Genomic DNA, 13,008 nt, shown 5'->3' on the forward strand with positions numbered 1-13,008 from the left:
AATGTAAGGAGTGGATGAAAAGTGTTGTAGTTGAGCGTAATAAAGAATATGTGCATTTAATGTGGTCCCCGTGGCTCTGTGGTTAGCGATGTCGGTCGGCTAGCTCTCCCACACGGTTGTGATATCGGGTTCGATTCCCGATCGAGGCGAGGATCTTTTCGAGCTGGAAATTTTCTCGACTCAGCACTGGTGCACGGTGTATCGTTGTACTTATCCCACACATACAAAATGTGCCAAAAACATGCAATAAACGCGCTTGCTTAGGGTGTCGCTTTTTTATGTGTCTCTTAAGCAATGTAAAGTGGTTATATCTAACTTTAAACTTACGAACCATGCAATCGTAAAACGTAAAAAAATGTGACCTTGTCTAACATGGGTTTCAACATGCCTCTACAGCTGATCAACGTAGCCTCGAATTTGTTGGTCGCAATGGAAACATATTAATGCCTTGTTTAGACTACGCCGCATATTACCTGATATCGCCAGATGATATCGGATGTCACTTCGGGTGTTCACACTACAGTGAGATGATATGGTTTGACATTTGCTTTGGTGATTGAAAAGAGACGGAAACAAAAACAATTCAAAGCAAAAACAAGACAACAAAAGCAATGCAATTAGGATAGATATGTCAACTAGTTGGCTTGCACCTATGCATGGTCTAATATGCAATTGTCAAAATGTGCAGGATGACAAAAGCAAAAATATTTCCTTCGTTCTTTTTCGCATGCAACAACGCGAATTACGATTACGGTTGTCTTTAAGCTGTGTTGCCAACTGCTGCAAATCTGATTTTTATTGGTTTTCGAACATGATATCCGCGATATGTTGACAGTTGTCGTACGCCATGCAAAAAACAGCAGAAAGGCTGAAAATTTATCTTATACGGAATATGTCCAGTAGGTGTCGCACTAGTTAGTAGGAACCTGGGAGGGAGAAACGAATAGTACACTCAAAACAGAGAACACGCACAAGCGTCGTTTTTTTTTTCTTTTTTTAGCTTAGATCTATTGTGATATTGCCCAGGTGTTTTCTGTACTCCGCACTTCATATTATTAGCAGTAACACTATTGAAGTAAGTGATACGCTTATCGTTCATATCAGCGCTTGTGTGTAATTACCTTTCCGTTTCAAGCTTACTGCTCTACTGTACCGAGCCTCTGTCCATCCTAACAATATCGCCTAGTTGCAATGCCCGGGCGAAAACTTTCATATGTTACTCACATCATTTTTATAATAATAGGGACTTATTTTTGTTAGGAGGAGGGTCAACAAGGGTACTGTAGAATCCAGATTGAAGGTGTGGGGGGGAGCCTGAGAATATTTTTTTCAAAAGATGTGTAAAAACTTGCAACCGTCATTTAATAGTAAGTGGTAATGCTCCCGCTATGTGGCGCTCGCGTCACCTGAAAACCAATAACAGATATCGATAAAATATCGATACAGCAATATTAATGCGGTGCAACTGGGGCACCACAATACAGATTTCGATAGTGTATTTATGTATTTGGATTCAAATTTTTACACACGATTTTCAAATTTCTTTATATGAACATGAATGTCTGTTCTCTGTGATGATTAGGTTATGAAAGTTTTCATTATTTTACGTAAAAACAAACTAAAATATTTCGTAAAACGACAATGAATACAAAAACTGTTGGCGATGAATATTTTTTCTAGCAGCGCGATACCTTTCAGTTCTACCAGTACTCATTACGAAAAAAAACCTTGGTTCAAATTGATAGTCAGTTACAGCTCATTCTGGTTAATTTTGACACTCCCACAGCTTCGTATCCGTTTCTCCCTCCCAGGTAGGAGACACAATTTACATCTGTACATGTACATCTGTTTGTCTGTGGTTATTTGATCAATGTTGAGTGCAGTATTCGTATCTTCCTCCCAGGGTTCGCACTGGTCCGTTGGTACTGCCCCAGTGAAATAAAGAAATTCGCTATAAGTCATCGATGTCATCCCCCCAAGCTCCGCTGCAAAAACTACAGAAACGAATTCGACATTAAATGTCATTCCCTTCCTTGGTTTCAGGGTGCAGCTGAACAAAGTCTAAGCCGGTAAACTGCAGTATTAATTTGCGTTTTTCATGTTATCGTATCAAAATCTAACACTTTAACATACAAAAAAAAGTTTAGCGTGAATCAGTGTTTGAATGTGACTTTAAAACGTAAGAGCAATATGATCCCTGGTAAGTTTACCAGTAGTGCACAGCACTGGAGAACATTGAGTGGAAGCTACTATCATTATATTATCCTGAAGAACGATCAACCCGATAAGCTACAGTTTGAATACATTACGCTACCACCAACTGAAAGTCCAAGCCAGCATCAGGTTAACAGCTCCACCAAATATATTAAATACCAATATAGTTCACTTACGTGAAATTATGAAGACAAATTGAAAATGACAGAAGCGTTAGTCACCTTTTCGACCGCTAGGTGCGCCACTTCTGATTTTGTTCTACACGACATGCGAAATAGAGTAACTTTTGACAATAATATTACCCTAATGAGTACACTGAAAAAAATTCACATTTTGTTGTGAAGTGGACTCGGCCGAATATTTTATAATAATAAAGTTCGCCTATGCATAAGGCAATCCATGGGTGGTGTTCCACGGTTTGTACGTTTGTCGACCTCCGACAATATTTTGAGTTGTAAAATGGCGACTTCCGGTGACCGGGAAACTGCCGAAAATGACCAAATACCACCTAATATGGGTGTTTTTTTAACAAGAATGACGCTCAGAGGCCAGAAATTGTCTCGAAATGCCAGTTTGAAATCCAAGATGGCGACTTCCGGTTTTTGAAAAATCAGACAAAATTTTGAATTGTAAGATGGCGACTTCCAGTGATTGGAAAAAAGAGGAAAATGACCAAATACCACCAATATGGATGTTTCTTTAACTAGAATGACGCTCAGAGGCCAGAAATTGTCTCTGAATACCATTTTGAAATCCAAGATGGCGACTTCCGGTTTCTGAGAAACAGCGAGATATGACCAAATACCATCCAATATGGGTATTTCCGAAATCGTGATGATGCACTGAAACCACAAATCGACCTCAGACAACATTTTGAGTAGTAAAATGGCGACTTTTGGTGACTGGAAAACTGCCGAAAATGACCCAAAAACAACCAAATATGGGTGTTTCTTTAACCAGAATGATGCTCAGAGGCCAGAAATCGTCTCCAAATGCCATTTTGAAATCCAACATGGCGACTTTCGGTTCCTAAACAACAGTGGCAAAGACCAAATAACACTCATTATGGGTATTTCCGGGATTGTTATGATGCACTGAAGCTACAAATCGACCTCAGATAACATTATGAATTGTAAAATGACGACTTCCGGTAAATGGGAAACGGCCGAAAATAACCAAATAACACCCAATATGGGTATTTCTTCAACCGGCCGATTTCCATCCAATATGAGATGTTTCGATACCAGAATGATACACAGGAGCTAGAATCGACCACAGACAACATTTTGAATTCTAAGATGGTGACTTCCGGTTCCTGTAGAACAGCCGAAAATGACTAAATAACACCTATTATTGGTGTTTCTTAAACCAGAATGACGCTCAAGGGCCAGAAATTGTCTCCAAAAAAAATATCCTAAAGGGACCACCCAATATGAGTGTTTCTTTAACCAGAATGATGCATGGAGCTAAAAATTGACCTCAGACACCATTTTGAATTGTAAGATGGCAACTTCTGGGAAACAGCCGAATACTACTGCATATGAATATTTCCGTAATCGAAATAATGTATAGAATCCAAGCATTGACCCTGGACACCATATTGAATTCGAAGATGACCACTTTCAGTTTCTGGAAAACAACGAAAATAACTGAATACCACCCAATATGAGTGTTTTCGGAATAGAGGTGATGTACTAAAGGCAAAAGTCGAGGATGTTGTCATTCCGATAAAACCAATAATTTCAAACGATATAAACAAATCGCAAGAAATCAATGAATTTGGAATGTTGAAAAATTATTGAATTAAACACAAAAATAGGCGGGACGAAGTTTGCCGGGTCAGCTAGTAAATACATAAATATGCTGGTTAAAGCAAAGCTGCAAGTGATGAATACGAAGATTAGAACTCGAGAGCGAAAAATTCAGAGGGATAAAAAAAAACAAAAAATACTTTCAAAACGAAGAAAATTAAACATTATATAATAGTTTTTGCATAACAGTTGTTATCACTAATTATGTTTATTTTGTTGAATATCTTTTATATATAATATAATAAAGCTTTTAAACCAATTACAACATGATATGTATCCATACTAAAAATGTTGAATTGATAGAACATTCAAGTGTTATCTAAGCTAAAAGTTGCACAACAACCTTATACGACTATTGACAACCATTGTGCGGTTTCTCCTTTTATCTTTTTCACGAGGTAATTGAAATATTCATTTAATTGTACACTTCGTGGCGTGATTATTGAGCTTGAGCTTGACGGCCGCACATTTCGTAGTTGCTTCCCGTGATGGATCTGAGCTAGTGAAGTTACACAGGGAACCACGTATATAGCAGCTTGGGATTAGTTTATCATTTACACGTCGTGGCCTGATTATTTGAATATTTCTTCTTCGTGCCTCGATAAGCTACATCTATTATATTATCAATATTTAACTCCCGGAATAGCGTTAGTTTTACATACAAACAATATACGCACGAAATCTGCAACATATTTTTTTCTGTGAAAGTATGAAATTGAGTCAACTAAATCTAAAATTGAGTAAATTCAGTTTCGTGTGTGAGAATGTCACACGCTCACAGAAATTCAACAACAATGCACAGTGGTACAGTAAAGCAATATAGGCGGACACGAGTTTTTCGATGCGATTTTGTGGTTTTAGAGTAAAATTTTTTTCTAAGAACTTGTTTCTTATATTTAGTCTATTTTTTATGTGCAAATGAAAATTGGGGTGGTCCTGAAATCGACTAAATGAAAAAACTAACTTTTTATTTGCATAAATAAATGTATACATTCATCGGCACAGTTGTAGATCAACTAATTTTAAGTAACTTTCGGTATTTCTTCACAATATTTATACAATATTTGTTCTATCAAATGATCCCAATAAATATTATTTATGTTTGCCCTAAACGGAGACATCAATATATCAAAAGAGCCTATTTTTAAAATAGAAATAGTGAACTCTTCATCTGTATAATATATCGACAATGTTTTTTCGTCAAAATTGGCGTATTTTTGATTGAAGTTACCGAAGAAAACTTTGTTTTTAAATTTGAATTAAAAAAATAGAGCGAAAAGACTGTTTTTGGAAACCAAATTTCATATCTACAAAAAAGTTTTTTTACAAAGTTACTTAGAATTAGTTGGTCTACAAGTTTGCCAAAGAATGTTTTATTTCGTTGATTTTAGGACCACCCTAATTTTCATTCGCACATGAATAGAGGACTATGTATAAGAAACAACTTTTTACAAAAACTATGGCTTTAAACCGCAAACCAAAATCGCAACGAAAAGCCTATGTCCACCTAAATTGCCTTACTGTACCACTGTGCAATGAGTTTAGTTACCTTTTTCACCACAAGAGGGGGTGTTCCCTGTCTGTCTTCACGGGAATATATGGGAAATTCGGGAGTGAACTATATTGTTATTTTAAGATATTTGGCTCCACCCATCATCAGATAATAAAATCACCCACAGTTGGTAGTAATATTGATTTACACAATATCAGTCTGATGGATCTGGCCAAAAGCAAACTGTACGATGAACAATCTTACTGCGATGAGTTCAGCGGGATGGCCGAGGTGAAGATTGCCTAGGACAGGGTGATAGAAATTCAGAACCAACTGCAGCTGGTGCAGGAACGCAGAAGGCTTATTTTACTTGAATTAACCCTGATCCGGAAGCAACTCCAGGATATCCGCGTTGAACTGCACCAAGCAGTTCGTGGTGAGCATCGCTATGTAGAGCTTATCAAGCAAGAGTTTGATGTGAGTATCTTGGAAGAACAATGAATAATAATAAACTAATTGTCATTAGAATTTGTAGATCATCGCCAGGAAAAAGGAAAAAAACTGTATGTTCCAAATAGTCGATCAGGAAGAGCGAGAATTGTTCACGCACCTCACATCGGCGGTCAAAATATCCCACGAGATGGAACGAACGCATGCTGGTAACGTAAAATATTGGTCCGTCCTTGGGTCGTGCGTGGCCGCGTTGCTGGGTATCATTGCTTCCTCAGTCAGTTACTATTATCGAAACACACAGCACGAGGAGATTAAGCAAAACTACGGAACATTAGTCGAATACATTCGGCAGAATCAGCAGGATACGCCAGCGAAGGAGGGCTGGGGCAGTTATCTCAAGCGGCACACGGTGGGGGTGTAAAGCTATTTTCGGCCGAATACTGTGTATGAGGCGGCGAAAGGGAGTTGGGGTTTTTGCAAGAGGCACACGGTGGGGGTGTATAGGTATTTTAGACCAACTAGTAAGTAACTGGACTCAGACTGGACTTTGTTGACTGCCAGACTATGCATAAATTGTTTATTGAAATTTGGCCAAATTCCAATAGAAATCTATTGGCCAGCAAGAAACAACGTATTTAAAAATGTAAAATTATTTAAACAAAAAATATAACTTGGAAGCTATGATTTATTGTTTGAAATCAACGAACTGAATGCATTTTTAGTAATATTCAATCTAAATACTCAATTTTGTTGGTGAATTAATATTGATTCCGTAAAACGCTAGTCAAACTTTATACAAAAACAGTAAGTCAAACTTGCAATTGTGCCGGAAATAAAAAAAATATAACACGATGTAATGGATTATGCCTTCTAGGAGCTCATAGCATTAATAAAACAGAATATAAATGATAAGTGATTAACTGAACTGGATGTTGTTGGATTGCTTTGAATTCTGGTAGTGCAACCAGAAAAGTTTTTATAGCGTGATAAAAACTCCAGAACAAATACAGATCAGTATAATTTATAGAATTTGAAATGGGCAATAATAACCAAAAAATATATTATGATTTTAATCAGGATTTTTCTTAGTTTTTTTTTCGAAATTTAATATAATTTTATATTCTTGAAACAAATTACATTTCCAGTATTTCAAGTTTGTTAATTTTACTATTGTTCAATGATTTCCAAGCGTAACCGATGAGGAAGGAAGGGATCACTGTAGTTAGACTAACATCTTTTTCACTGGGTTTGTTTTGATAAGTTTTTTCTCTCCCACGCAGAGATGCCAGATATACAGACAAATCTGTATTATACAGACTTTCTGTGTTGCGATACAGACACGCATAAGCCTACAGATTTTATACAGACATTTAGTATAATACAGATATTACACAGATATCTGATATTCTACATAACGGTTTTACCAGTATACACAAAAAACGAACACAAAAACCAAAAGTCACTGTAGCCGTTGCTGGAAAAAGTGAACTAGGAACTGAACACTTTGCTGAACATATTAATCTTGCGTTTTTGAGAGTGAAATCATGACAACGGGAATCGAGTCAGGCTATCGGGGTTTTTATCGGCCCCGTGGGCACTAATCTGCCTGTTTCGCCCCCAGTAACAAACAGCTGATTGTCTCGATCGATTGCCATGCAGGTTATATTGGTGAAAAGACCGTTTGTTCTATTCGGAGCAATATCCAACGTTGAAGAATTGCTTAAAATGTCTCAAACCTTGAAGGTACTATTTTTATAACCGCGAGACTTCTGCCATCATGTATCAGTTTAGCTACATTACGACGAACGACGATTTTTATCACGGGAAAGACTCTTACTTCTATGTGTTACTTAGATTTAAAAGATAAATTAGTTATCGATTAATCGACCAACTATGATAGACTCGAAAAAGAACAATCAAAACAAGCAATAAAACAAAACAATCTGACAGGTCGACAAATAATTAGGTATCAATGTATCGGTAACTTTTTTTCGCAGCGGTATACAGACTTATACAGACATTTTTATGGATTATACAGACTTGCCAAAAAAAAGTCTGGCATCTCTGCTCCCACGTTCCAGTGCGCAGCTGATTTTGACATTTTCCTTATCGAACGGAATTGAAGCCGGTGAACTACAATATTCCAAAGAAACTTTGCATTTAATGCAGGGCTTGCATTTTATCATAACAGTATAGTTTTAGTGTGAATCAATGTTTAAAAGTGCCTTTGAAACGTAAAATTAACATGATTACTAGTAGGTTTATCGGCAGTGCGCAGCACTGGAAAACTCTGAACGGGGGTTGTCATTACATCATGCAGAAGAACGAGTTTTCCACTCACCGGAACGATCCAGTGGACAAGCACCAGTTTGAATACATCACGCTACCGCCAACCGACGCTCCAAGCTCCAGCCAGCATCAGGTTAAAAAGTCACCCACAGCTGGTAGTAATGTTGCTTTACACCGTATCAGTCTGATGGATCTAGCTAAAAGCAAACTGTACGAAGCACAATCTTTCTATGACGACTTCAGTGGAATGTCTGAGGTGAAGATTGCCCAGAACAAGGTGATCGAGATTCAGAACCAACTGCAACTGGTGCAGGAACGCAGAAGGCACATCTTGCTGGAATTAACCCTGATCCGGAAGCAACTCCAGGATATCCACATTGATTTGCACAAAGCAGTTCGGGGCGAGCATCGCTATGTGGAGCTTATCAAGGAAGAGTTTGATGTAAGTACCCTCGATTCGAACAATGACCGATCGAATAAAATTTGTAATTGTGATTTTAGGTCATCGCCAGGGAGAAAGAAAAGAATCAGATTTTTCAAATAGTAGATCAAGAAGAGCGCGAATTGTTCACACATCTCACATCGGCTGTTAAAACATCCCATGAGAAGGAACGAACGCAGGCCAATAATGTGAAATATTGGTCTATTATTGGATCGTGCGTTGGTGCGTTGCTGGGCATCATCGCCACCTCAATCAATTACTACTACCGAAACACACAGTTCGAGGCGATCAAGCAAACCACCGGGGAAAGTGTCTCCCGGTTGGCCCAGGTTCAGAACGAGCTGTCCGATTTCGGCAGTTCACTGGAGTACATACGGCAGTATGTACAGACGCGTCAACTGGAGGACGACAGGGAACGACGACTGAAAGCGGTCCGTGAACCGACTCTAAAGGAGGGCTGGGGCAGCTACTTCAAGCGGCACACGGTCCGAGTGTACAGATATTTCATACCGAATACTAAGTAAGGGGAATGGATGACTACATATACAAGGGGAGAGCATAATTTGAGAATTGTGCTGAAGATTACAAGAGATTTTTGTTAAGTCGTTTGTTCTTCTAGTTCTGTATCCGAAGTTCATAGTCACTTCAAAGAAACCTAAACTAAAATTATAATGAATTTCAGGATGATGCAGCAATAGTAGATATGTACATATCTGATTGTATAACCATTTCCCGAAAACCATTATCCCGAAACCCATTTTCCCGAAAGATATTTCCTCGAATGTACCGATTCCCCGAAAGATTTTTTCCCGAATGTACCAATTCCCCGAAAATTATTTTCCCGAATGTAACACTTCCCCGAAAAATATTTCCCCGATTGTAACACTTCCCCGAATGTAACATTTCCCCGAAAAATAATGTATCATTTTCCGAATGTATCATTTTCCCAGAGAATGTTTCTCATACACACTTAATTCATCTCGGCAAACTTCCCAACAGCTGATTGAGCTCGGCGAAGTTTTTAACGAATGTCAGCAATATATTTCGACGAACATTCAGCAAATATATCGATTTACCGTAAACCAGCAAGTATTGACGTTTCGTTTGCCGAAGTTTTTAAAAGTTCTGCCAAGAACTTGTAGAACATTTCGCTGAGTTTATCAGCTGTTGAGTTCTCGGCAATAAAATCTAAGTGTGTATGATGTCGTACACAAATTACGTAACGCATGAAGGGGGGTAGTAAAAACAGTTACGTAATTGTGATGTTTGCTCGAAATTCAAAATTTCAGAGGGTGGTCAGCCTGATCAGCGCTATGTAATTTTAGATAAGGGAGTCATGTCGAACGTTACCTGTCGTTACATAAGGGGAAAAGGGGGTCTGAAATCTAGATTTTTAGCGTTACGTAATTTTTGTACGACGCCTATGTACTATTTTTCCGGAAACCACAACAGAAACGTTCTACTGTAATTTATGTTTTCCTTCTGTGAGGTTTGTAATCTAAGTTTGATGAAAATGATTTTAAGCCGCAGAACAGTCAAAATATGCTTAGTCTGTTACCCGATTTAACGGCGAAGACAATAAACTTTATGGCCCAAACAACTCGCAAGATCAAGAGCGCCCATACTATTGCTATTGGTAAATATGCTGCATATTTTGATACGAAAACTGAAGAAAGGTGGGTTTAGGGGCGTTTCTCGCTTGAAAATGCGTGGCAGCACCAACTTTGAAACCCCATATCTTTTGAACAAAAAATATCACCAACTCGAAATTTCCAGGACAGTTTCGAAATTTGGTCGAAAATACTTTTCAGATTTTTCAGTGCCCCAGAACATTGTTTTTTAACATATTGTTTCAATTAATTACTATTAAAAAAATATTTTTTTGTCCAAACAAAAATATTTTTAAAAACTACAACTTAGGATGCATCTGCTGTGAAAATTTCATTAAAATCGATGCAATATTCTTAAAGATATGTTTATTTAAAAACATGTTGGCCTAAATTTCAAAGACAATAACAATTTTAAAACTTAAAAATTGAAAAATCAACTTCCCGGGCGAAACTCTTGAAGTTTTTGATATTTATTTGAAAAAATGATACATCGCGATTTTTAGTGATCCGTTATTCCCTATTTTCATCTTCCGGTCTATGAGAACTTTCAATAGCTCAATTTCTGCATTTAAATAAGTTTACAGTAAAAACTACATATTATGCAACACAATCGTGGCCTTTGGCCAACACGATTGTCCGGGGCGAATGCTGTCCTTACTCGCTACCGCTCGTTCGGACGTAAACAAGGGGATCACCCCTATGTTTGGAATAGACGTAGGAAATCCAACAGATCAGTTGTTTAAGTGCACGTGGCCGCCGCTTCCGACGGCGGGTCGGCGGGCGGCTCGGGTTGCGGGAGCAGTGCCGGCCTTGAGGGCCGCCACAGTCCCTTGCCCTCGATTATGCGGCAAAGCCGCATCATGTATACACCTATGGATACGAGCATACCTATGAATAGGGACATACGAAGCGGTAAATTGCCTAGTTGAATCTTGACAATAGTTCGATGATTTATCTCAAACTGTCAACAAAATAAACAAAGCGCTGAAGAGTCTTAAGTAAATGGAACACCAATTTTCGCTCTGGTTTATTTTTTGTTAATCTTTGGATAATTTTATTAAAAAACACAAGATTTAAACTTTCGTTATTTTTGGGGTTAAAGAATTCAAATTCGTTTGAGCCTACAAAACGCTTAAAAGTTTCAAGAAAATACATACATGAATTTTTGCTCTCATACTCTCATTCTCATAAATTAACTCTCATGAATTCGTTAACATTTGTTGTATGGTTTTAGTTGGGTAGATGGTCACGCGGTGCTTTCGCATCGATAGAATCGAGCAAATGTCTTATATACCAAAGTCGCTTTTTACGTGGGGAATACGTACCGCGTCAAAAGAACCCGCGTGAAAAATACGTAAAAACGTACCGTACGTACGTACGTACGTACGTACCGCGTAAAATCCGAAATACACGTAAAAATAGCCGCGTAAAAAGCGACCTTAGTGTAATACGAAAATTTTATGACCTATAAGAAAGCGTGATTAATTAGTTACACATCATTTTGCACCTGCATCGTGAAACAATAAACCGAATTTCTTGGGAGAAAATCCTAGTATTGCTTAGAGCGCGCTTTCGGGGAATAAATTTCGAGAAAATTTCACACTCGGAACACGAATCGAAATTCGGGAAAACGGTATATTCGGGGAAATGATACATTCGGGGGAATGAATTTCGGGGAAGTGGTACATTCAGGGAAACAGTACATTCGGGGGAATATCATTCGGGAAGTTGTGTTTCGGGAAAATGACTTTCGGGGAAATGTGACACAACCTACATATCTAGTAAGGTGTCTTTCGTTACTTTAGCATAATGCTGCTTTATAATCATTCTTTTAAGACCTCTTTTGAATGCGAATTTCATTAGCAGCAGAACGGTTGCATCAGATTCAGAATCAAAAAAGTTCTACCCGTCAAAATTCATCAACTACTGACTGGTCGCTTGTGAGTCACTCTCACTCTCCACGTGCTACTAAGGATTTGTTTGTAGCCGAACCAGGGTCGATTGGTTAAGATTGTTGGTATTAGATAACCGCTGTGTACTCGATTCGACACAGTAACAATCAGTCTCTTCAATAAAAATGGCGTTTAAGGTATGGATAGTTACAATAATAAATTTACACTAACCTCAACTAAACTTCTTTACAGTTGGTGACTTTCCTCGCTTTGATGGTAGCTGTTGCTCACGCTGGCATCGTTTCCAACCCAGAGCTGACCTACGCCGCTGCTCCAGCGCAACGCTGCTCCCAGTGCTTAGACCCTCGTTGCTGATGCTTATTAAGTGTCCGATGCTCTAACCGGTGATCAGAAGTCCCAGCAGGAATCCCGCAACGCAGATTTGGTCCAGGGTTGGTATTCTCTGGTTAACGCCCACAGTCTGAAGCACACCGTTGATTATATCGCCTATTCACAAAATGGATTCAACGCTCTCGTTCGTCGTGAACCTCTCACTGGGGCTCCTATAATTTCAGGTCAGCTACTTTCGGCTACCAAAACTCTGCTCGGAGGTGCTTCATTAGCATCTAAGATCATCATTGCTCAACCCTCGTTAGCTACTTTAGCCACGAAAAAACTTATTTCACAACCTGCTATCGCCAAGGCCTACTTGGCTCAACCTACATTGGCTCAGCTCAGTGGCAATGAATGTCCTGAATGTACCTGTTAGTCCCTTCAACCAGAATCTAGAATTTAAATTGACGCT

The 13,008-nt window shown here is 38.6% G+C and overlaps 1 protein-coding gene and 2 pseudogenes across 1 annotated transcript; all 3 read left to right on the forward strand.

Annotated features, from left to right (window-relative positions):
- Positions 1 to 1,915: 1,915 nt before the first annotated feature.
- On the forward strand, positions 1,916 to 6,499 carry LOC129729217 (mitochondrial potassium channel-like; annotated as a pseudogene).
- Positions 6,500 to 8,054: 1,555 nt separating this feature from the next.
- Positions 8,055 to 9,334, forward strand: LOC129727626 (mitochondrial potassium channel-like). Its single transcript, XM_055685621.1, has 2 exons — positions 8,055 to 8,701; positions 8,761 to 9,334. Exons 1-2 carry the CDS (start codon positions 8,216 to 8,218, stop codon positions 9,223 to 9,225), a joined length of 951 nt encoding a protein of 316 aa, XP_055541596.1. The 5' UTR covers positions 8,055 to 8,215; the 3' UTR covers positions 9,226 to 9,334.
- A 2,388-nt stretch (positions 9,335 to 11,722) lies between these two features.
- LOC129727627 (cuticle protein-like) lies at positions 11,723 to 13,008 on the forward strand (annotated as a pseudogene).

Source organism: Wyeomyia smithii, chromosome 3 (genome assembly GCF_029784165.1).
Source record: "Wyeomyia smithii strain HCP4-BCI-WySm-NY-G18 chromosome 3, ASM2978416v1, whole genome shotgun sequence".
NCBI lineage: Eukaryota > Metazoa > Arthropoda > Insecta > Diptera > Culicidae > Wyeomyia > Wyeomyia smithii.